Here is a 26,676-nt window from a genome sequence, read left to right on the forward strand (position 1 = left end):
TAATGTTTTCTTTTTAGCGTGTTTTATGTTTTAGAAGTGTGCAATATTATAGGTTATCACACAAGCGCAAGTGGAATATGGAAAAATATAGCGTTTCTGCGTCGCATATCCAATGAGGCTGAAGGCCTCGTTGGATATGGGAAGTAGACGCGCTATATTTGTTTGTATTATCGTGTGATAACGTTTTTATCTTCAAGCAAACTTGATGTGTGCAATAGAACACACAAGACACAGGTAGTGATATTAGCTGTGCAATACAGGTTTACATGTATATCACCATTCCTTTTTGCAAATCTGATTGGAGGATAAGCACGAAGATGAAAATCAATATAACTATTATTATTATTATGATTGTAAAATTGTTATGGTGGTTTTCTATCTTTTTAGTTTCATCTGAGAGACACATCAGTACAAGAGAAGTTTCCCCATTGATCACTGAGCTGACCATTCACAACATTCAGCCAATGGATTCTGGTGTCTATACCTGCCATGTTGGATCCAGTACGAACACATTAACAGTGGATTTACAAGGTAATGTCGTTCACTCAATGAGCCATTTGCGAGTTAGATTTGAATAATGTCAGGTACAATGACTTGCTTAGTCACAATGGACCGCTAACATTTGAAGTCCTCAGACTATAAAGGCAGCTGCTATGTCAAGTTGGTAGTTACTCCAAATAATTGTAAGCATAAAAATTAACTTGGTAACGAGCACTGGAAACATTGTGAGAAGTTTCTCTGAAGTATCTCTAGTTTTTGAGAGAGAGGTAATTTCTTACTAAAATAATAAAAGACGTCAGCTGAAACCTTTTATTACGCATCTGAAAGCACACAAAGGAATGCACTAAGGGTGTTTTTCTTTCATTATTCTCTTGCAAATTCAATGACCAGTTGAGTCAAAATTTTTACAGGTTTGTTATTTTATGCATGTGTTTGGATACACCAAGTGAGAATACTGGTCTTTGACATTACCAAGATGTATCCATAGCCTTTAAAATCATACTCTGTTTTATGTTTGCCAGATTGCATCTACCCGTGTCAGAATGGAGGATCTTGTGTAAATGGATTCTGTAACTGTGTTGATGGTTATTCTGGACAGTACTGTGATACACCAGGTAATAATACTACAGTTAAATCATCCCACTTCTGACACTTTGTTCATTCAAACGGTCCCACTTCTAACAGCATGTTCATTTCAACGATCCCACTTATGACACCATGTTCATTTAAATGATTCCACTTCTGAAACCACTTTCATTTAAATGATCCCACTTCCGACACTTATTTGTTCGGCCGAAATTCTTGAAGATTTACTTTCACATTTTGTTTTCACAGTATATGTGTGAAAAGTGAAGGCTCTTTTGTTTTTATTTGTATTTCTCTTTGTTTATTTTCTTTGTTAAGTGGTCATATAACAAGCTTCTATATATTTTTACAATTTTTTTTCAGAGTAACGACGAGCGCCCAATTCCATAGAACTGTTTAATGGCCAATTAACGGCCAACTTTTTTACTTACTGTGCCATCTCAATTTAGCAGCGATTTGGCCCAGGGTTAGGGCAATAGTAAATATCAAAGTTATATCAAGCTATGATTTCTTTCTTTGATCACAGTTGTTGAGTGCGTTGTACCATGTGAGAATAACGGCCAATGTGTGAATGGAGTCTGCATGTGTACGGATGGATTTGATGGGAACCTTTGTGAGATATCAGGTAAACAATCTGTATACTTTGTTTTACATCCACACTGAATGTTGTTCAAGGTTGGAGTAATCCCTTAGTGCTGGGCGACTAGTGAAATTCACTACCTAATCAGTCATGCTTCAATAAGTCCTGACTCCGTCACTTTTCACGACGATTTTCAAAAGCAAAGATTCACAAGCGACTGAGGGTGCAAGATACATGTAGTAAATTCAGGCAGTATGTATTGCAATGGACGCCATTGCTGTAAGCAACTCTTTTGATGCAACAATATGTCAGAGGAGGCAACGACAATTGCTACCATTTGTATCAAAGTGATAACAATACATCTTCTTACCAAAACGACACCCATCTCACCTTGTGCCTTGCAGGGCTGTACGAAACATGGAGGTATACAAAATACAGCAGCAAGGTCTACATCACTCTACTTACCTGTAGAGTAAATACTACATTTGCATTGTTCCCTATGCCTACAGGCATCTAGGTACATGAGAGTTTTACAGACAATAGCGCCCTCTTGTGTCCTATAAACTGCATAAACATGCATCACGTTGTCATCTTCTTTTTCTCTTAGCGCAGGCAAGCTAATGCTACATGCTAATGCTACATGGCTCTAGCGAGTTGGTAAAGCGCCGAAATGTTAAACCGAAGTTCGTCGGTTCGAATCCCGCTCTGTGCAATTCATTTTGTTCGGCCTCCAAGTAATTTGACTTTTCTATGATTTTGTTTGTAGTTGGAGATGGAATTACTATCAACGTCATCAAAGATTCCTTAGGCCCTCATCAGTCTGGTCAAGATGTTGTAGTGACTTGTGATTATAGCAGCACTGTCCGCTACGAACAACCAGCTTGGATTGATCCACAAGGGATTAGTGTTACACCAAATACACAAGGTATGGGATTGATCTGAAAGGGATTAGTGTTGATCCACAAGGGATTAGTGTAGCACCAAATGCTTAATGTATGGTGTTGATCCGGAAAGGGATTATTGTTGATCTACAAGGGATTAGTGTAGCACCAAATGAACAAGGTCTGGTGTTGATCCATAAGGTATGGTGTTGACCCACAAGGGATAAGTGTTAGACCAAATACACAAGGTATGGGGTTGATCCACAAGGTATGGTGTGGGATTAGTTTCACACCGAATACACATGGTGTGGTGTTGATCCACAAGGTATGGTGTTGATCCACAAGGTATGGTGTTGATCCACAAGGTATGGTGTTGATCCACAAGGTATGGTGTTGATCCACAAGGTATGGTATTGATCCACAAGGTATGGTGTTGATCCACAAGGTATGGTATTGATCCACAAGGTATCGGGTTGATCCACAAGGGATAAGTGTTAGACCAAATACACTAGGTATGGGGTTGATCCTTGATGGACTATTATTTAAAGAAACCCAACTTATTTATAAAAATTATGGTCTTTATTTTGTGCACAACTTCAGGTCGACTGAGGAGTATTGCAGTGTCTCCCTCGGCAACCCAGCTGAGTATATCGGATATTCAAGCCACTGACTCGGGGATATATACATGCTATGTAGGAAGTAGAAGTAATACCTTCACATTGGCGATACATGGTAAGAACTTATAGCTGATTGGTTATAGCTTCATTAATAGTTCTAATTTCACTGACTCGGGGACATATACATGCTATGTAGGAACTAGAAGTAATACCTTCACATTGACGATACACGGTAAGAACTTATAGCTGATTGGTTATAGCTTCATTAATAGTTCTAATTTCACTGACTCAGATATATACATGCTATGTAGGAACTAGAAGTAATACCTTCACATTGACGATACACGGTAAGAACTTATAGCTGATTGGTTATAGCTTTATTAATAGTTCTAATTTCACTGACTCGGGGACATATACATGCTATGTAGGAACTAGAAGTAATACCTTCACATTGAAGGTACACGGTAAAAACTTATACACTGTAGCTGATTGTTTATAGCTTTATTAATAGTTCTAATTTCACTGAATCAGGGATTTATACATGCTATGACAAACATGACCGATAGAGACCCCATGTTTTATACGCTGCATTTTCTCATAATTTTGCCGGCAAATGACTAACAATAGGAACTAGAAGTAACACCTTCACATTGACGATACACGGTAAGAACTTATAGCTGATTGGTTATACTGTACATGTAGCTTCATTAATAGTTCTAATTTCACTGACTCAGGGACATATACATGCAATGTAGGACCTAGAAGTAATATCTTTGCATTGACACTGTAGTTTGAATCCTACCAAGATAAATGCTGATTTCACAACGACTAGAATAAGTATTGTCGTCTAGTTACTGAATCACAAGTTCTTGATTTGTGCAATTAATAATCATAGATGTAAACCTGATAGTGGTGTGAGAGAGATTGGCTGTTGCCAGTTTGGTGTTTATATCTCCTTGATGGCAAGATCGTCTAACCAATGAACAAATAAACAAATATTCATTCAAAGCTTTCATTCAAACTTACATTTATTTCCATACTACACGAAAACAGAGTACAAACAATCTTTTAAAAAAGGAATAACAAATAAACAAAGCCATTTAACGAGGCAGAGAAAAACAAATAAATAGAGTATGGAGGCATCATCTGGACAGACAATAAAACAGGGACAAGAATGAACAGACAAACAATTAGAATAAAGACAGACATTATGAAGACAACAGTGATGAGAATAATAATTGCACAACAATAATAATTTCAATAATAACAAAAATAGTAAGAAATCAAGTAACAATAAAAAGCGTTTGCTGACAACTAAGCACAAGTAAAATGAGAGTGAGAAGGCAAACTATGTCAAATACTGGGAGAGGAGAGCTCTTTTATAGGTGCGTTTAAATCAACCCACAGATGATTGTGATCTAATCGACTGGCTTAAACCATTCCAAAGATGCGGCCCAAAGAAACGAAGTGTTTTTAAGTGGAATGATGAGCGGGTGAATGGCACATAAAGGTGTGATTTGTTATTTGATCTGGTGGAATACCCAGACAAAACAAACAACCAACCAACCAATAAACAAACAAACAACAAATTTTTGCTTGTTTTTAAATGAAAATATTGACTTATTTGTGTAGATATTGAGCTTTCATGCCCAAGGAGCTGTGTAAATGGTGGAGTGTGTCTCCAAGGAATCTGTGAATGTCCACCAAGATTTGCTGGTGCTGCCTGCGAGTTCCAATGTAAGTTCAGCACAAAACATAGAAAAAAGTAAACTTCTAACAAGTACATGTAGTAGGCATGCATGTACATGTACAAGCAAACAAACAAATAAACAGCAAGCAAAGTAGGTTTGGCTATAATGTAGTTTATGTCAAGCTACATCTTCGCTAGATGTAAAACAGTATCGTCTAAATGGAAGATATACGTTAGGTAATTTACTCTAAGAATGAGCGGCAATAAAAACGTTTTGGTTTGAAGCATTTTGAGAAACATTTCACTTGAAAGTTAAGTGGTTATGTAAAAATGATACAGTTTTTATGCCCCAAAACTTGAATATGAAGCGTTACCGCGTGACTCCTCTCAGCTTGTGTAATTCTATTATACAAATATTGACTGCTTCGAGTGCTATGGCTAAAACTATGACTCCAGAGGGGATCCCGGAGCGGTCTATTTTCCCCTGAGGCGAAGCCAAGGGAAGATAGAACGCTCGGGGGATCACCGAGGGAGTCATAGTTTTTAACCATTGCATGAGTAAAAGCAGTCAATATTTGTTTTATATTTCTAAATACTGTACTATTATTATTAAGTTACAGACCTGAATGCTACAATCCACGGACAACGCGAATACAGATTGCAAACACTTTTACTTACTGTGTTGCTTGTAGTGTCGTGCAATCCGAAATGGTTACAGACTATTAATTTATCATCCTCGTAAACACAACAGACGTCTGGGTACTGCACGCCATGTGCTAGTCTGCCGGACTAGCGCAAGGCGCCGTGTGCTAGTCTTCGGACTAGCGCATGGCAAACCGACGCACTATCACACGGCCGTCGTCTAGCAAAACTAAGACATGTCATGTGACGCGCTCTAAACCAATGAGCAGGTAGAATACTTGCAAGGGGTATTATAGAAGGGATCATTCTTCCTGCATGGACATATTCACTCCTGATATCTTAAACGTGACCACCTTTTGAAACGAAATTTGTTCAGATCTTAGTTATGTTGTAAACATCTTCATTTTTAAAGGATTAAAGCAATCAAAGAATTTCAAAAAAACTCAAAGGTACCTCTATTTAAAGACACTGGACACCTTTTGTACTTGTCAACGACCAGTCTTTTCACTTGGTGTATCTCAACATATGCATAGAATAACAAACCTATAGTTTCTGTGATAATTTGAGCTCAATTGGTCGTCAAAGTTGCAAGATAATAGCGAAAGAAAAAACACCCTTGTCACACGAAGTTGTGTGCTTTCAGATGCCTAGAATTCAAGACCTCAGCTGAGGTATCTTATTCATTTCAATTATTTTAGTGGAAAATTTCTTCTTTCTCGAAAACTACGTTACTTCAGAGGGAGCCGTTTCTCACAATGTTTTATACTATCAAAAGCTCTCCATTGCTCGTTACCAAGTAAGGTTTCATGCTAACAATTATTTTGAGTAAATATACCAATAGCGTCCAGTGCCTTTAAGTTGGTTTAGTGTGAAGATTATCTGGACTTTTAAAACAATTACTTACTATGAATGATAATAATAATAACAATAATAACCCGTTTTTATATAGCGCTTTTCACACCCGGAGGGCATCCCAAAGTGCTTCACATTATTACCCCTGGTCACTGGGCCTTAAATCACTCCTTATAAAACCATCTCTGTTCCCTGGTGGGGAGTATACAGCCTTGTGCAACATTAATATGTGCTACATACTCGGCTGAACCAATCACAAGAACCATCTCTGCCCTCACAGGTACCCATTTACCCCTGGGTGGAGATAAGCAATTATAGTTAAGTGTCTTGCTCAGGGACACAAGCGTCACGACCGGGATTCGAACCCACACTCTGCTGAACAGAATCACCAAAGCTTGAGTTCGTTGTTCTTATCCACTCGGCCACGACACCCAGATGATGTACTTGATAGTCCACTGTATAATGTAGATTATAATTGTTGGATATGATCTTTGTTTGCAGTGAGTGGCTGTGACTTTCCATGTGCCAATGGTGGCATCTGTATTGAAGGGTTATGTGCTTGCCTCAGTGGTTATCAAGGAGATTTCTGTCAAACATATGGTAGGTATTACTCTTTTTATTTTGTTTCATTTATTCTGGTTGTGAAGCCAATCTTAGTGGTGGAACACTTATGCGCCCACTGTACCAACAGAAGTTACAGCTCTTTGTGGCCCCTGTTGAATAAGTGCTACTTTAAGGTTGCGAAGCTAGGACATTATCATCTGTTATAGAAAAACAATTTGATGGTTGCTACACCAGAATGCTACGCCAGGTGTGCTTGGTGTCGGAAGGGTAGTACACATTAAAACAGGTCTCTATCTTGAGTTTCCCCAAGCTTAATGCCAAAATCATCGCAAGAAGAATAAAGTGATTGCAGGGCAGTACTATTGCCACCCTTAGCTTCCAGCCAGAAAGCTTGTCCTCTGGGAGCCTAAGCAAGGACAGGGCTCAAACAGGTCAAGGTCATCACCTGACCTATATTGATCTGTTCAGAAGGGATACTTATTTTGTGACAGCTGACGAAATGTCTACATACATGAGGGACAGGAAGATATGGAGACAACTCAACCGTAACATCATTGACCAGGAAAATCCCATGCAGTCATAAATAAGAACTGAAAACCCAATCCATCTAGTACCCTCAGTGTTAATTCAAACCGGGATCCTAGAGGTTGAAGGCAAGGACAGACACCACTAAGTCAACCTTGATTTCTCCTCTATTTGCTTAAAATGGACATGTTTTGGTTTGTACTTGATTATGCCTCTGAAGAAGGTCTGGGTTGGATTAAAAGCTAAGGTCATCTCCCCTATCAGTTTAAAGACACCGGACACCTTTGGTAATTGTCAAAGACCAGCCTTCTCACTTGGTGTATCTCAACATATGCACAAAATATAAACCTGTGAAAATTGGAACTAAATGCACAAAATAAAAACCTGTGAAAATTGGAACTAAATTAGTTGCCTTTTATATGTTGCCTTGCCTCATACTTTAGCTCTTAATTTTTTGGGTCGTCGTTTTTGTTTCAATATTTCTTTGCCCCTCTCTGTATTTAAAAAAAAAAATGGTGTTGTATATTTTATTGCTACTTCGTTGCTGTCGGTATTCCTCTATGTATTTGTTAGTTCTTATGTGTTACATGTATGTGATTTTAATGGTTTACTTTTTATTGTTCATTGCGCCTTTGATCTGTGCTGCATTCCCTCACTTTTGAGCCTTTAATTTTGGTCGTCTCTTTTTTCAAATTTTTATGGTTCTCTGCATTTTAAACTCAGCTGTGTATTTTTATATTTTATTGTTTACTTCCTATATGGTTTAATGGTTTAATGTATTTATCGTTCATTGTCATGCGCCTTTGAACAGGTTTGCCTGGAATTGGACCAGTATAAATAAATTTGTATTATTATTGTCGAAGTTGCGAGATAATAATGGAAGAGAAAACACCCTTGTCACACGAAGTTATGTGCTTTCTGATGCTTGATTTCAAGGCCTCAAAGTCTAACTCTGAGGTCTCAAAATCAAATTTGGGAAAATTGCTTCTTTCTCGAAAACTACATGTACGATACTTCAGAGGGAACTGTTTCTCACAATGTTTAATCCTATCAACAGCTCTAGATTGCTCGTTACCAAATAAGTTTTTATGCTCACAATCATTTTTAGTAATTACCAATAGTGTCCAGTGCCTTTAACACAAGTATATCTTTTGTATTAGTTATTAAAGGCAGTAGACACTATTGGTAATTGTCAAAGACCAGCCTTCACAGTTGGTGTATCTCAACATATGCATAAAATAACAAACCTGTGAAAATTTGAGCTCAATCGGTCATCGAACTTGCGAGATAATAATGAAAGAAAAAAAAACACCCTTGTCACACGAAGTTGTGTGCGTTTAGATGGTTGATTTCAAGACCTCAAGTTCTAAATCTGAGGTCTCGAAATCAAATTCGTGGAAAATTACTTCTTTCTCGAAATCTATGGCACTTCAGAGGGAGCCGTTTCTCACAATGTTTTATACCATCAACCTCTCCCCATTACTCATCACCAAGTAAGGTTTTATGATAATAATTATTTTGAGTAGTTACCAATAGTGTCCACTGCCTTTAAATATCTAAATCATGGTTCTATTTTTCAGTTATTCCGAACACCGATATCATAATATCCATCACGCCTCAGGAGAATACTCTTCCTGCTATTGGTCACAGCTTCTACTTAGTATGCGAGGTTGCCAATAGCAACGCCTATCCTCCACCAATGTGGTTAAATCCTTCCGGAAGAGTGGTGCATGGACAAAATGATGGTAAGTTACATTTCTCATGTTGCCTTGAACTTCCCTCCTGGCGGGGCAGAGCAATTTCCCTCTGGTAAGTGGCACAGCAAAAGCACATGGCTCAATTTCATAAAGCCTGTATGCACGAAAATTTGTTAGCATGATATTTCTTCCTTGATAAAAACAGAATTACCAACCAAATTGCCACATGATTTTCAGGAAAAGCAAACAACAGCTGAAACCAGTATCAAGCAACATGCAATAAAAGGAAATTTGGTTGGTAATCCTGTTTTTATCAAGGAAGAAATTTTATGCTAAGCAATTTTTTTTTGTGCTTACAGGCTTTATGAAATTGGGCCCAGGGCACCACAGCAATTGCAGATGGTGCCATGGGTTATTTTGAGGCCAGATATTCAAAGTTTGAATTGTTTAGCTCTCACACATTTTTTGTCTTCATTTGCCCTGATTATAACGCCACTCAGGGAAGAACGGACCCTGATGATGTGAGTTTTACTCCCACATAGACACAGAAATGATTTCTTTGTGTGAGGCAGTTTTGAAGATTGGTGGGGATACAGGATTGGTTATTGTCGAAGACCAGTCTTGTCACTTGGTGTATCCCAGTATATGCCCAGTCCTTCATTCCTTGCATTGGCTGCCCATTGAATCTCGTATCATATTTAAAATATTGTTGTTTGTCTTTCACTGTGTCCACGGTTCCGCCCCTGAATATAATATCAGTCTCATTCAGCGCTATGTTCCCTCCAGGCGTCTTCGTTCTTTAGATTCCGGCTTACTTGCTGTGCCCAAAACGCGCACTAACTGGGGGGACAGGCCCTTTGCGCACGCTGGACCATTCCTATGGAATCAGTTGCCAAAACACATTCGGGATAGTGGCGCTGTGGATACTTTTAAAGACAAATTGAAATTTCATTTGTTTCAAACAGCTTTTCAGTAGTTTATTTCTTGTGTTTTCCTGATGTTCCCTCTTCCTTCCCAGGTCAAAATTCCAGTTGAACCTAGTTAACTGGGGTCAACTGGTTCAACTGGATAGTGACCAAACTCGTCCATTTTCCATATTAACCAACTGGTTTGGACTAGGTTTAACTGTGTTCAACTAGGTTGAAATTATAAACCAGTTGGTCTCTGTCCATTTTCCATATTAAACCAACTGGTTTTAACTGTGTTTAACTAGTTTATCAACTGGTTTCAACTACATGTAGTTCCAGTTAAACCTAGTTTAACTAGGTTCAACTGGAATTTCGACCTGGGTTCTGTTGATTTGTTTCTCTTTTCTTCTTTTCATGCGCTTTGAGCACCTTTTTAGGTGGATACATGCGCAATGTAAATTGTCCTTATTATTATTATGCATAAAATAACAAACCTGTGAAAATTTGGGCTCAATTGGTCATCGAACGTGCAAGAGAATAAAGAAAGGATAGCTACCTTTGTTGCATAAAATTGTGTGCTTTTAGATGCCTGAATATGGCTTCATGCGTGAAGCCTTTCTAAGGTTCAAAATTTGCTGGTGGAAATGACCTCTTTCTCTAAAAATAAACAACTTCAGAGGTCGAGTGGTTTCTCACAATGTTTTAATCTATCAACAACTCCTTAGTGTTCATTACAAAGTAATTTTTGATGGTCATTCACTTGTTGAGTAATAACCAATACACTCCCTTTAATTGAATAAGTACCAATAACTCAATTAGCCAATGAGGATGTCTCTGATTGGATTGGTTTATTTTGATCACAGGTACATCCTCGTCTGCCCATCAGACAATGACAGAGATTATATCTCCCACGGCAACCAAGCTAATCCTGAATGGATTGATGAGAGAGGATTCTGGCACGTATACATGTCTGATTGGTCCACATAATGACTCCATTCCCTTGATTATTCACAGTAAGTACAGTAAGATAATCCCAGATAATCCCCTAATCTTGGGATGTACTAATCCTGAATAGATTAATGAGAGAAGATCCTGGCCCTAAAACATGTCTGATTGGTCCACATAATGACTACGTTCCCTTGATTATTCACAGTAAGTACAGTAAGATAATCCCAGATAATCCCCTAATCTTGGGATGTACTAATCCTGAATAGATTAATGAGAGAAGATCCTGGCCCTAAAACATGTCTGATTGGTCCACATAATGACTACGTTGCCTTGATTATTCACAGTAAGTACAGTTAGATAATCCCAGATAATCCCCTAATCTTGGGATGTACTAATCCTGAACGGATTAACGAGAGAGGATTCTGTCACATATTCATGTCTGATTGGTCCACATAACGACTCCATTCCCTTGATTATCCACAGTAAGTATTGTTAGATAATCCCAGATGAATCCCTAATCTACATGTAAGTGCTCATATCCTCCCTGTGGTAAAACGGCTCTCCGCGTTCGATTGAGCCATTTTCATTCAATATATTACATGTTTGATGATCGTCTGGGGCATCGAACAAAACTGGATGTTAGAGTAAAGGTCGAGTCACACTGCAGCGATAACGAGAATGATAACGACGCAAAGAAAACGCATTTTATTGGTTGAATTGCTCCACGCAGAATTTTTCCCACGCTTATTCAACCAATCGAGGGCGTGCATTTTTAACGTTCTCATTTTCAGTCTCGTTATCAAGGCCTGTGTGACCGAGCCTTAATAGGGTCCAATCTGCTTTGACCTCTTTATACCGGAGATAAACCAACTCGGGTCTAACTTACGCGGTCTGAACATACCCTTTGTAGAGACTGTTGTAGAATGATTATGTTTGTTTGTTTGTTTGTTTCAGAGCTTGATTGTGCACCTAGTTGTGAGAATGGAGGAACATGTGACAATGGGGTCTGTATATGTCCTGCTGGTTATAGTGGAAACCAATGTCAACAGACAGGTACAGTATGAACTATACAGACCAAAAGCTGTCAAGCAGAATATTTTTGCTTTACAAATTTCTTTGCTAAAGTAAACTCAGTGAAGCTCAAGACGTTCAACTTTCAGTTTTTTTTCTGCAAGGTATTGTGGAGCTAGGTTTTGAAGTATGATACCATTTCTTGTTGAGACACCATGTACAGGTATGTACATGTAATGCTTTACAGGGTGCTGTGGCACAATATGTAGCCAATCAAACCAGTATTACCGGGGCAATTTAAGAAAGCAGTGCCACCAGTAATTTGAGCAAACAGATCTACCATACAAAGCCAACTGTGGAACTTAAATTAATAAAAAATGATACTTTGTAAAAGAACTTGTGACTGATACTAAGATGTTTGTCTTTCAGATCAGTTGACAATGCGCATTACACCAAGCATGGAAGAAATGCCACATGTAGGGGACGATATGCGTATTACTTGTGAGATCATTGGCTCGGATCAGTTTAACCGTCCACAGTGGCAGACTCCAGAGGGCGCTGTTGTCCCAATCTATCAAGCGGGTAGGTCACTTGCTATTGTTGTGACTGCGTTTGGAGAAGTATTTGACTGCAACTGTAAAAAACTTTTTAAATGCAACTACATTTGTCTAAAATGTTAAATAGTGAAGCCCAACTGGGAGCTATAATTTTTGTTTTGATTTCTCCAAAGATGAATGTCTGCATCTTGAAATTCAGTCACTACACGAAGGCATACGCACCTTTAATATTGAACCTTTAATATTGGAACTTTAATATTGGACTTGTTATATTGGACCCGTTACATTGGACCTGATTTATTGGACCTGTTGTATTGGACCTGATATATCGGACCTATTAATTTGGATCTGTTATATTGGACCTGCTATATTCGACCTGTTATATTTGGACCTGTTAGAGTTACTATTGTGGTATTTTAATGTTTGATTTGTAGGTAGCAATCAGCGTATGGGTGTCCGGTACTTAACACCTACAGCAACCAACCTGGTCATTAATAATATGCAGTCATCGGATACCGGACTCTATACGTGTAATATCGGACCTCTACAGGGATTTTTTGATATCATTGTTGAGGAGCCCGAGACCTGTGATGTCATTTGTGAAAATATGGGACAATGTTTTGGAAGTCAATGTCAGTGTCCAGAGTCATTTTCTGGCTCGCGGTGTGAAATAAGAAGTAAGTGAAGATTGTTTACTTTAACATCCCTAATCTCAAATAACCATGAATTATGTCTTCTTGTTTTGTTTCATAATATATGTATATTTTCTTACAGTTTTTTAATTTTATATTCAAATCTAATCTATTTTTTTAAATCTCTAATTGTATATTTGCTGGTTTTTGGTGTTTGAATGTATTTTTATATTGTAAACCAAAACACAATTCAGCCTTTTGGCTGCTACGTTTGATTTTTAATAAACCAATAATAAAAATAATAATAGTTTACTAAATGAAACGTCTGAATCTGAATTATATACATGTAGTCGGCAAAAAATCCTAATATAAACATCACACCAATATTGTGTAGAGAAGACAATCAAGAAATTTCAGTTTTAGACGTGGGAGGAAAACCCCTGTACAAAAGAACCCATGGTGTCAGGTGGGGACTGAAAACCCCCAATCTACATGCAAAGCTCTGGTTTGGGAGTTGAACCGGGGGTCCACAGAGGTGAAAGGCGGGGACAGAAACCACTCAGCCAACCTTAATGGTTTAGCATGGTTAAGCATGGTACAATGTCTGCCAATGTTATTTGTTTGTGTATCAATTTTCAAAATTATTTTGAAATCATGTTTTTGTGGAAGTGTCGTGGCCAAGTTAAGCGCACCGAATTCAAACGCTGGTGTTTCTGATGGTGTTTCTGATCAGCTGAGTGTTGGTTTGAGCCCCAGTCGTGACACTTTTGTCCTTTAGCAAGACATTTAACCATAATGCTTAGTCTTTCGGATGGGACGTAAAACCGTTGGTCCCGTTGGTGTTGTGTAACGCACGTAAAAGCACCCAGTGCACTTATTGAAAAGAGAAAGGGTTCGCCCCGATGCTCCTGGCAGGATTGGCAGCATATTGCGCCACAGCACCTTGTAAACCATTACATGGTGCTAAGGATTAGGTCTCATAATACACCGATCCATTAAGCCAGGCCCAATTATCATTGACCAATCACAACCGCGAAATCTGATCACCATTTGAACCGTTTGGTGATCTTTGCACTAATGGTGATCGGGTTTCGCGGCTGTGATTGGTCAACTGGTAAGGAGGCGGGGCGTAATGGATCGGTCTATTATAACTTTGTCTCACTCACCTTGCAGTAAATACTTGGCGCTTTTTATCCTTTGGAAAACGGCGCATTATAAATACGGTCATTATTATTGGTTTTTTTTTTCTTTCTTTTCTTCCTTTTTTAGTTGGTTCCGATTACACCATTACCATCACCCCACCAGCCAACCCGATCCTAACAATAGGCACAGATGAAGTCGTCTACTTATGTGAGGTGGAAAGCTTCACGAACTTCCCTCAACCAGAATGGGCTGCTCCATCGGGGACAATCATCGCACCAATACATCAGGGTGAGTCCACTGTATACAAGGGAAGGTCAACTCAATATTATTATTTTGAATTTAAATTTTTGCGATATTGACCCAATTCCCAAGGCCAGATGGTCATTTCTAGATGGGGGCTACACTCAAATGATTTAGGCTATCTACCCTAAGCAACTGCCACCAGGGACACGTTGCCACCTACATGTACTCCAGGGGCTGAAACAGGGTTACCTCCTTTACAGTCCGTAAGGATGCAGGCATGGGTATCATCCACTAGGAGCCACCTACTCATGGGGCTGAAACAGGGTTACCTCCTTTACAGTCCGTAAGGATGCAGGCATGGGTATCATCCACTAGGAGCCACCTACTCCTGGGACTGAAACAGGGTTACCTCCTTTACAGTCCGTAAGGATGCAGGCATGGGTATCATCCACTAGGAGCCACCTACTCCTAGGGCTGAAACAGGGTTACCTCCTTTACAGTCCGTAAGGATGCAGGCATGGGTATCATCCACTAGGAGCCACCTACTCCTAGGGCTGAAACAGGGTTACCTCCTTTACAGTCCGTAAGCATGTAGGTATGGGTATCATCCTCTAGACCCTGGTTCGTAGTGCAGAATGCACTACATGTACCTTCCCAACTTTCCAGTTTACAATATACAAATTTTGTCCAAAAGCCGTATCATTGGAAAGGCAAATTATTCTGGCATCGTTCTAGTATAATAATAATAGTATAATAATCCCTTTTACAATGAATATTACCTTTTAAGTGAAGCGAATTTTATGTTTTTGAAATGATATTTTTTGTACACAGTGGGAAGTTTGAGCCGGTCTGGTGTGGAATACATCAATAGTAGAGCAACACGTCTTATCCTCAGGGACTTAATGAAAGATGATAGTGGCATGTATACATGTTATATTGGACCTCTCACTAACTCTGTTATCATCACAGTCCAAGGTAAGACACTAATGCCCACCATTGGGGATAAGACACTAATACCCACATTTAGGGGCTTGGTCCAGGGGAATCTAAGGTGCGATGATAGTGGCATGTGTACATGTTATATTGGACCTCTCACTAACTCTATTATCACAGTCCAAGGTAAGAAACTAATGACCCCAGTAGGGGCTAAGACACTAATGCCCATAGTAGGGACTTGGTCAGGAAGAATCTAAGGTCTGATGATAGTGGCATGTATACATGTTATATTGGACCTCTCACCAACTCTGTTATCATCACAGTCCAAGGTTAGGACACTAATGCCACCACAATGATCAAAACATTGAGTTGTCAACCACTAGTTATTATCAGAACTAACACACCTCAAAAAGAGATTTACACATGTTGTTTTCACAAATCTCACCTACATGTAATTTCTACCAAGTGTTATACATGATACCAAAAAAAAAGAAGGTAAATTGTAGTGATTTGTTTGTTTCAGTTCCTACTTGTGTTCTTCCGTGTGAGAATGGTGGACAGTGTAATAATGGTGTATGTGATTGCCCTCCAACATTTACTGGACCACAATGCAGGACTCCTGGTAAGATCAAACGGCTTCATCTTTGTAAAATTGTTAACTTTCACATTCGCAACCTGTGGCGCATCCGTCGATTCACACAAGATGCCTGTCATCATGCTGTCAGAAGTCTGGTCCTTTCCCGCCTTGACTATGCTAATTCTACATGTATGTTGTACATGTATTGAGCATGCAAAGTTGATCTAAAACGCCTATAAATAAAGCTGCTCGGCTAGTCTATGAATGTGGACGGGACCAGCCTTCTGGTAGCCTGCTGACAGATCTACATTGGCTTCCTGTTAAAGAAAGAATCTGTTTCAAAATGTTAATTTGATTCACTTACAATATGGTATTTCTGATGCACACAGCCATCGACTCCGCTCCTCGTCAGACTTGACCCAGCTCCCCATTCCTAGATCAAAAAGGAAAGCCGGGGACACAGCCTTTGCAGTTTCTGCACCCCGCTTGTGGAACGCGCTACCAACAAGTTTGAGAGAAGCTGCGTCGCTGGCTGTTTTTAATAGCTCCTCAAGACATTTTTATTCCCAGAACCTTCCTAATGTGCTCCTCTTGTTTGTTTATTTTTGGCCTGTCGTTGGTCTGTTTTTGTTTTGCTTTTGTTCTTGTGTTGCCCTCCCTTTGTTAGGCGCTCTGTTCTTTGTATAGCGCCTTATAAATGCTTTGTATTATTGTTATTTTTTTGTATTTGTGTCTTTGTTTGGTGGCTTATTGGTGAGAATGGTGGACTTTTGTTAATTTGTGTGTTTGTTTGTTTTTTGTTTAGTTAATATCCCTGTCAGACTAGGCAAACTCCCATAATGGGACTAAAAACACCAAGCTGGGAACAGGCAATCTCTATCATACAAACATTGGTTTAACGTCTATGTTGCACAAATCAAGAAATTGTGATTCAATAACTAGACGGCAGTACTTACTCTGGTCATTCATTGTGCAATCAGCCGTTAGCTTGGTAGGAAACGAACCCACAACCTTGTGATTGCAAGTTCTGCAGTCTAACTACTGTACCACCGTGACAACTCAATAATTCCATACATTTGTCTTCTCCTATCTGTTGCTATTTACCTGTAATCATATTAGAACAAATTGAGCTTTATTTTGATGTATTTATTACCTTCGCTAACTTTTATTTTGTATACCTGTTACACTTCAGCTGTTTCATGTCTACAACCATGTATCAATGGAGGTCAGTGTCTAAATGGTGTGTGCCAATGTCCAACAGGCTTCTTTGGCAATCGATGTGAAAGACCAGGTAAGCTTTATTTCATGAAACAGCAGTAGGGTTATTTCATGTTTATTCATAGAGTGTGTGAGACTTACAGTTGATACTTATCCCATAGATTGATTGCACGTACATCTTAGTTTATAAATTCATTAATCTCATGTTTATTCATACGATGCAGTGTGAAGCGCCACCCAGTTTTGGAGATAGTCCCATAGATTGATTGCACATCTTTATTTTCATATTCATTTGATGTCATGTTTATTTATAGGATTTAGTGTGAAGCTCCACCCAGTTGGGGAATTAGTCCCAGAGATTGATTGCACATCTGTATCTACATATTCATTTGATGTCATGTTTATTCATAGGATTCAGTGTGAAGCTCCACCCAGTTGGGGAATTAGTCCCAGAGATTGGTCGAACCATCTCTATGTTATGTGAGATCACAGGACAGATCCCTGATATCAGACCCAAGTGGATGAAAGAAGATGATGCAGTATTGTCACTGGCTGGAGGTATGTTAAAACTATAAATATCAATCAAAATTTAAATTGTTTTATACTAATAATAATAACAATAATAAATACCAAACAAGGTACTCAAAGCGCTGAGTATATACAAACTTTCAGAAAGATAGGTTATTGCACTGATGAATTCTGAGACCCAATTATGTAGCACCTAATAAGGGTTTACATGGTGTTATGGCGCATACAGCCAGGAACACCAGTCGAACCCCTTCTCTTTGATAAGTGCACTGGGTTCTTTTAACTGTGTTGCACAACACATGGGACCAATGGCTTTACGTCCCATCCTAAGGACGAAGCAATGGTAAAGTATCTCGCTTAAGGAAACAAGTGTCACGGCTGGTGATTTCGAACCCACACTCTGCTTATCATAAACACCAGAGTTTGAATTTGGTGCTCTTAACCACTCGGCCATGACACTTCCACAGTTAAATCTTCTATAACATATTTCCACCATGCAAAGTTTCAAATCCTACTTATTCTATTATTTGTTGTATTTTTTTTCTTGATGAAGGTGGAGACAGTCACATTTATTCAACCTACGTGAGCTCATCAGCCACTCAGCTGACTATTAGTGGTTTAGTCTCGACTGATGCTGGCTCCTATATCTGTGATGTAGGACCTGTCATTGCAACATTCAGGATACAAGTACAAGGTTAGTATCCATGAACAAACTCTACATTTATTTTCTACCTTGATTTGAATCATTTTTGGGGTTGAACAAAGAATTGACTAGAGTGGGATTCGAACCAACGACCTCCGGATTAACGTGCCGGCGCTCTACCAACTGAGTTATCAAGCCCTATATTGGCGGTGTCCCTATTTTGTCAATATCTTTGTTCGGGGGTGATTTGAATCAATGATTTTTAAATTCGGCAAAGCATCCTAATGGAAATATCTCACCAAATGTTGACAAAGAAGACAAGAAATTTCAGCATTGTGTTATATAACCATGGGTTTGTTTTGATTTCTAGACTTACCCTGTCAGAGAGAGTGCCAAAATGGAGGGACATGTTTGAGTGGTTTATGCAGATGTCCTGAAGGGTTTACTGGCGTTGCATGTGAAAATGAAGGTAAGTCACTATCAGTGTTTTTTTTTAGGAAGTGTACCCAGTTACACCTGAACCCGATCTATACCTTGTTAGAACACCCAGTAACACCCAACCTCATCTATACCATGTAAAAACACACAGTTCAGTTCAATTCATATATTGACCCCTTGCACGCGCGTCACACGCGGCGACTGTGCCACGCTCACCATTTTGGAGGGCACATAGGTTTACATGTAAACGCCGCGTAGCCTAAAATGCGGCCTTCACTGAATAATGCACAGTGACATTGCCCACCAGTATTGCGCATCCAAGATTATTCTGATGATGTACATGTAGTCAGGTGAATTGGGGCAATATACCTTGTAAAAACACCCAGTTACACCCCACCTCATCTATACCTTGTAAAAACACCCAGTTACACTTCAATTCATCTACTATACCTGGTAAAAACTCCCAGTTCAGTTCAATTCATATATACCTTGTAAAAACACCCAATTACTCTTCAACTCATATATTCCTTGTAAAAACATCCAGTTGCACTTCAATTCACCTACCTACACCTTGTAAAAACACCCAGATCAGCTCAATTAATCTACATACCTTGTAAACACACCCAGTAACACCTCACCTTATCTATACCCTGTTAAAACACCTAGTTACACCTCACCTTATCTATAACTTGTAAAAACACCAAGTTACACCTTGCCTTATCTATACCTTGTAAAAACACCAAGTTACACCTTGCCTTATCCATACCTTGTAAAAAACACCCAGTTACACCTCACCTTATCCATACCTTGTAAAAACACCCAGTTACACCTCACCTTATCCATACCTTGTAAAAACACCCAGTTGCACCTCACCTTATCCATACCTTGTAAAAACACCCAGTTACACCTCACCTTATCCATACCTTGTAAAAACACCAAGTTACACCTTGCCTTATCCATACCTTGTAAAAACACCCAGTTGCACCTCATCTTATCCATACCTTGTAAAAAACACCCAGTTACACCTCACCTTATCCATACCTTGTAAAAACACCCAGTTACACCTCGCCTTATCCATACCTTGTAAAAACACCCAGTTACACCTCACCTTATCCATACCTTGTAAAAACACCCAGTTACACCTCACCTTATCTATACCTTGTAAAAACACCCAGTTACACCTCGCCTTATCCATACCTTGTAAAAACACCCAGTTACACCTCACCTTATCCATACCTTGTAAAAACACCCAGTTACACCTCACCTTATCTATACCTTGTAAAAACACCCAGTTACACCTCGCCTTATCCATACCTTGTAAAAACACCCAGTTACACCTCATCTTATCCATACCTTGTAAAAACACCCAGTTACACCTTGCCTTATCCATACCTTGTAAAAACACCCAGTTACACCTCGCCTTATCCATACCTTGTAAAAACACCCAGTTACACCTCGCCTTATCCATACCTTGTAAAAACACCAAGTTACACCTTGCCTTATCCATACCTTGTAAAAAACACCCAGTTACACCTCACCTTATCCATACCTTGTAAAAACACCCAGTTACACCTCACCTTATCCATACCTTGTAAAAACACCCAGTTACACCTCACCTTGTCATCTATTCCCTGTAAAAAACACCCAGTCACACTTATCTCAACAATTCTGACACCAACTATCTCTGTCTGTTACTTTTTTTTTTTTTCAATCCAAAATTTCACCCCTGTCTGATTTCTTACCTTTTTTGGTCCCAGAGGATCAAGATTATAAAGTAATTGTTGTTTTGATTTTGTTTGTATATAGGTCCTCAGAATATCCGTATTCGAATCATTCCAAGTCATGAAGGTAGCCCTAGGATTGGAGATGATGTTGCCTTTACTTGTCTCATTATGGGTACTACTCCATTTATCAACCCAAGATGGAAAGCGCCTAGAGGACAACCCGTCATTCAAAGCAACTCACTTGGTAAGTCAAGGCGTATGACATATGATTAGTAGCTAGTTCAAAGGTACTTCCTAGGTTCCTAAAGGCGAATGGCACATAGTTGCTAGCTAGTTTAAAGGAACTCAGTACATTAGGTAAGTCAAGGCGTATGACATATGATTAGTAGCTAGTTCAAAGGTACTTCCTAGGTTCCTAAAGGCGAATGGCACATAGTTGCTAGCTAGTTTAAAGGAACTCAGTGGGTACATGTAAGTCAAGGCTTATGACACATGATTAGTAGCTACATAGTTCAAAGGTACTTCCTAGGTTCCTAAAGGCGAATGGCACATAGTTGCTAGCTAGTTTAAAGGAACTCAGTGGGTACATGTAAGTCAAGGCTTATGACACACGATTAGTAGCTAAATAGTTCAAAGGTACTTCCTAGGTTCCTAAAGGCACATGGCACATGATTGGTAGCTAGTTTAAGTTTTTTTAGTTTTTTTTTTTTAAACTGTACAGTTTTACCTTCTGTGTTGCAGTATTTTTAATAAACTATCATTAACGATAATAATTATTTTTTACTTTTGATGTAGATGGAATTGATGCTCATTTATCAGAGGAATACATCACAGTCACATCTACAAAACTTCACATCAAAGACGTCTCTTACGACGATGCTGGTGTCTATGTCTGTATGGTTGGCCCCATCATGGCAAACTTCTCCCTAGATATAACTGGTATGGTCCATTCTGCTATATCTGAACTGTATCATTGGGTCATTAAACTGATTGAAATGGGGGCGGAAATGTTACAGTTTGGCATATTCTAATGATGGGTATACTTTATTTGAAAGACAGTTATATAACACTTTATTTTTCAGGCTGAAAGGAATTGTACACTTTTGGTAATTACTCTCAAACTTAAAGGAACACGTTGCCTTGGATCGGACGAGTTGGTCTATGAAAAGCGTTTGAAACAGTGTGTTATGAAATGCATATGGTTAGAAAGATGTTTAAAAGTAGAATATAATGATCCACACAAGTATCTCTCAAAATTGCATGGTTTTCCTTTTACGTCGCAAACTAACACGGTCGGCCATTTATGGGAGTTTTGACTCCCATAAATGGCCGATCATGTTTGTCGATGAGGTAATACGAAAACCACACAGTTTCAAGGCATATTTGTGTAGGTCATTGTATTCTACTTTTAGAACATCTTTCTAACCATATCAATTTTATAACAAAAGGTTATAGGACCAACTCGACCGATCCAAGGCAACGTGTTCCTTTAAAGACAATTAAAACTTACTTGGTAAAGAGTACAAGTGTGTTTCTTCTTTCTCTATTTTATTACAACTTTGAAGACCAATTGAACTCAAAATTTTTACAGGTTTGTTATTTTTTGCATATGTGTGGATACACCAAAAGAGAGGAATGGTCTTTGACAGTTACCATAAAGTGTACCGTGCACACCAATTTAAACATGTGGGTGTTTTAGTTTACATTTAATGTGGGATTCTGATGGGTTTTAAAAGAATACTGAGGGGTTATAAATTGTAGAAGTGGGTATTGTACTAGCTGGATGCTTGAAGGTGACTAGCTTCTTATTAATAATGTGGTTATTATGAAATCATCTGCTTTGCGAAATTGCTCCATCTTCTGAAGCAAGTGTGTAAAAGCAGAGGACCTTGTTGAGTTTAACGATGTTGCCAAGAAGTGTGTCCAGCTGTGGCTGCAACAAGGTGTCTAGTGTACAGACGCAATGAGAAGTAGATTATGACAACAGCTTTTGTACTTTGTCATGATTTGTAGGGCCAGATTGTCGACCTAGGTGTCAGAATGGAGGGTCTTGTGTTGAGGGAGTTTGTATCTGCTCACCACAATACACCGGGCATTACTGCCAATCAGAAGGTAAGATTAAATACTAGCAAGGAATGAGCTGATGCAATATTACAGGAAAGTTAGTTTGATATTGGACAATGGACATTCAAATAGGTTTGTACAGTGAATGTTTTGCTAGTTGATATTGGACATTGAACATTCATATAGGTTTGTACAGCAATTATCAATGTTGCTTTTTCGATAGTGGACATTGGACATTCATATAGGCTTGTATACAGCAAATATCAATGTTGCTTTTTTGATATTGGACATTGGACATTCGTATATGTTTTTACAGTGACTAACTACATTGCACATTGATATTGGACTTTGGACATTCACATGGGTTTGTACAGTGAATGTCTACCTTGTACATTGTACATCTTTGATCTATGTTGGGTATTAGATATTCACTGTACAAACCCATGTGAATGAACAGTGTCCAATATCAAACTAAGTTCACTTTCATGACTTCAATAGTTGGGTTTTAATTTTGTTTACAAAATAATTCCAAAGTAGGCTATTCTTATATCACAATATAAAGTCTACCGTTGTGCAATGCTAATTGTAATTAAGATATGAGGTGTTTTCTGAAAGAAACCATCCAAAATGAGAGATTCATTGTAAAATTTCATCTGCATATGATTTTTTCATTCACCAACCGAAGATTAATTTGCCCAAAACACCCTCTGTTTGTCACTTTCTGACCATTACCTTCTTTTGGTACCAGAACATTTTTTTATTTGAAAAATTGTTTTGAAAAGTGCAATGATTTAAATTATTTACACTGATTAAGAATTTTATTAAATTGATTTACAAAGTACCAGCCTGTTTTATTATTGTCTTAAGTTTCAGAACAAATTTATTTGTATTTATTTTATTGCATGGCTTGCCTTTGTAAATCACAAAGCTATATAACATTGTTCATGAAGCTTTATTAACCTCCGATTGCTTTCAACCTCGAATTTGATTTGAAAACTTTGCATGTTTGCTAAACATTTTTGCATTTTTTATTTACCCCTTTTTTCCTTCTCTTTTTCTCTTTTCTTTTTTGGATTACATTTGATTTGAATCCTAATCATGGAGAATAGCACCAACTTATTTTTGTAACTTACAAAAAAAGAATAATTACTTATTTTACCATTTTTTGTAAAAGAATATTAACAGAAGGAAGCAGTTGTTACATGTACATGTAATTGGTTTGTGAATTGTTTAATTAATGTTTGTGATATGAAGTAATGTAGTCTGCATGTATACATTACTGCTGTTAGAATACTGTTGCAATAGATTTAAAGCAAGGTTTTTGTGTCACATGCAATTTATTGAATCTTTTGAATCAATTTTACTCTGTGAAATTTTATTCTGTGAAAGTATCTCCACTTAATTACATTCAGCCGAAAGTCTTTTCACTCAATTACACCAAGTGAAACTATTTTCACGTAATTACACTCAGTGAAAGTGTTTTCACTCAATTACACTCAGTGAAACTGTTTTCACTCACATACATTCAGTGAAGCCCTTTTTTCCACTCAATTACATTTAGTGAAACTCATTTCAATCTACATTTCACTCTCTGAGACAGTTTATGCTGATTAGTGAGTGCAGTGATATATAGTCAGAGCTTTGTGAAACCAATATTTATTTGGTTGTAAAATATCCATTTTATAATATTTCATTTTAACTCTAGGTTAAAAAACAATTTTTGCTAGATTTGTGTGTGGCACATTCAATGTTAAATGTTGTAGTGCTTAATTTGCATATGATGTTTTATGTATGTGTGTGTCATGTTTATGTATGACTGTATAGCTCTATGTCAGAGGTCATGTTTGCATGGAGCCCTGTGCATTAATGGCGTGTGCAACTGCCCTCCTGGTTATCAAGGAAGCTACTGCCAAGTACAAGGTTGGCTTATCGTGTATCTTTAATCTTGCCTTTTGAATATGCATGAACTCATTAACATATTCTGAATAATTTCTTTTTCATCTTGGTTCTAAATGGTGAGAGATGGTGTTTTTTTATTTTTCTTACACTTTTACTAAGACTACTGCCTTCCCAAAACGTATGTTTTTTAGGAGTTTTATTATTAGTTGTTCTAATGATAACATTCAATCAAAATGCCAAAAGAGATGGTTTCTCAAAAATGAAAAAAAAAAAAAAAAAAAAAAAAAAAAAAAAACGAATATTAAGTACAAAATAATGTCCATACTTCTGTCATGTGCACATGTTCGATTTATTTTGAATTGCTTGTAAAACAAAAAAGAGGTTTTTAATAATCCAGTTTTATTTTATTCCATCTGGTATTCCTACATGTATTTCGGTTGGATTGAAGATTATCCCCTTCCATTTTCTTTCTCCCCCAAAAAACCTCTTAACAACTTAAAGGGGTTCCTGATCATGCATTCCAAATGCTTCCTTTTACATTAACTGTCAAAACTTTCTTTTTAAAGGAACACGTTGCCTTGGATCAGTCGAGTTGGTCTTTGAAAAGCATTTGTAATTGTTTGTAATATCAAATGCATATGGTTAGAAAGATGTTTTAAAGGCAGTGGACACTATTAGTAATTACTCAAAATAATTTATTAGCATAAAACCTTTCTTGGTGACGAGTAATTGGGAGAGGTTGATGGTATAAAACATTGTGAGAAACGGCTCCCTCTGAAGTGCCAGAGTTTTTAAGAAAGAAGTAATTTTCCACGAATTTGATTTTGAGACCTCAGATTTAGAACTTGAGGTCTCGAAATCAACCATCTAAACGACACAACTTCGTGTGACAAGGGTGTTTTTTTTCTTTCATTATTATCTCGCAAGTTCGATGACCGATTGAGCTCAAATTTTCACAGGTTTGTTATTTTATGTATATGTTGAGATACACCAACTGTGAAAGCTAGTCTTTGACAATTACCAATAGCGTCCACCGCCTTTAAAAGTAGCATACAGTGATTCACACACATTTGCCTCAAAATTGCGTGGTTTTCCTTTTACTTTGCGAACTAATGCGGTCGGCCACTTATGGGAGCCTAACATTTGACTCCCATAAATGTAAATGGCCAACCGTGTTTGTCGATGAGGTAAAAGGATAACCACGCAATGTCGAGTGATACTTGTGTGGATCATTATATTCTACTTTTAAAATATCTTTCTAATCATATATGCATTTTATAACAAACGGTTACAAAAACTTTTCAAAGACCAACTCGACCGATCCAACGTGTTCCTTTAATGTTTTTTTTATCTGAGAGTGAGCTTCACATTTCAGCTATAATTTTCCATGTATTTTCATTTTCTTCCATAAGTATTTTTGAGGTACGTATGGCGGACACAATTGTACAACACTAAAAAGTTTTGGGTAAATTTGTGTGTATACACCCCAACCAAACAGTACACTCCCATCACGTCCGCCATACCTCATAAAGGCTTGTTCCTTACCCTTTGAGATGTGAAATCTTTTCTTTGACTTTGGTTTCCAGACTTCTGGGAATAGTTCAGTAATATTCTGTGCATGCAATAATAATAATAATTATAATAAATAGTTTTTGTATAGCGCTTTTCACACCCGAAGGGCGTCCCCAAGCATTTCACATTATTATCCCTGGTCACTGGGCCTTGAATCTTTCCTTAAACCATCTCAGCTGAAAAATATGATCGATGATGTATCTTTTTTCTATTAGGGTGTTTTCAGAGAAAGAAGTAATATGTCAATTTGTCGTTGTTTTTGTAGTGCCTGATGAGAAGTTGACTGTAACTATACGACAGATCGGTAACGACAGACTTCAAGTTGGATCTTCATTAATGTTTGAATGTATCAGCACTGGGAGTAACGATCCAAGAAATACACCAGTATGGAGGAACCCAGCTGGTACTAGAGTCTTTCCTCTTGAACAAGGTTTGTATAATAACTAGCAGATTGGTAGAGACAGTCTTAGAGTTGGGTCTTCATTAATGTTTGAATGTATC

At 38.1% G+C, this 26,676-nt stretch overlaps 1 protein-coding gene across 1 annotated transcript in view; it reads left to right on the forward strand.

The window, feature by feature from the left end:
- Positions 1-26,676, forward strand: part of LOC139951513 (uncharacterized) — a 357,017-nt gene that overhangs the window by 176,875 nt on the left and 153,466 nt on the right. Inside the window, exons 83-106 of the mRNA XM_071950443.1 lie at positions 388-531; positions 1,023-1,115; positions 1,613-1,711; positions 2,433-2,591; positions 3,148-3,279; positions 4,797-4,901; positions 6,850-6,948; positions 9,018-9,182; positions 10,906-11,055; positions 11,945-12,043; positions 12,431-12,583; positions 12,993-13,235; positions 14,460-14,621; positions 15,408-15,551; positions 16,036-16,134; positions 17,282-17,380; positions 17,719-17,865; positions 18,389-18,529; positions 18,849-18,947; positions 20,723-20,884; positions 21,436-21,579; positions 22,654-22,752; positions 24,529-24,624; positions 26,441-26,605. Coding sequence (XP_071806544.1) covers positions 388-531; positions 1,023-1,115; positions 1,613-1,711; positions 2,433-2,591; positions 3,148-3,279; positions 4,797-4,901; positions 6,850-6,948; positions 9,018-9,182; positions 10,906-11,055; positions 11,945-12,043; positions 12,431-12,583; positions 12,993-13,235; positions 14,460-14,621; positions 15,408-15,551; positions 16,036-16,134; positions 17,282-17,380; positions 17,719-17,865; positions 18,389-18,529; positions 18,849-18,947; positions 20,723-20,884; positions 21,436-21,579; positions 22,654-22,752; positions 24,529-24,624; positions 26,441-26,605 — 3,198 coding nt within the window. The remainder of the gene's footprint in view (positions 1-387; positions 532-1,022; positions 1,116-1,612; positions 1,712-2,432; positions 2,592-3,147; positions 3,280-4,796; positions 4,902-6,849; positions 6,949-9,017; positions 9,183-10,905; positions 11,056-11,944; positions 12,044-12,430; positions 12,584-12,992; positions 13,236-14,459; positions 14,622-15,407; positions 15,552-16,035; positions 16,135-17,281; positions 17,381-17,718; positions 17,866-18,388; positions 18,530-18,848; positions 18,948-20,722; positions 20,885-21,435; positions 21,580-22,653; positions 22,753-24,528; positions 24,625-26,440; positions 26,606-26,676) is intronic.

This window comes from Asterias amurensis, chromosome 19, assembly GCF_032118995.1.
Source record: "Asterias amurensis chromosome 19, ASM3211899v1".
Classification (NCBI taxonomy): domain Eukaryota; kingdom Metazoa; phylum Echinodermata; class Asteroidea; order Forcipulatida; family Asteriidae; genus Asterias; species Asterias amurensis.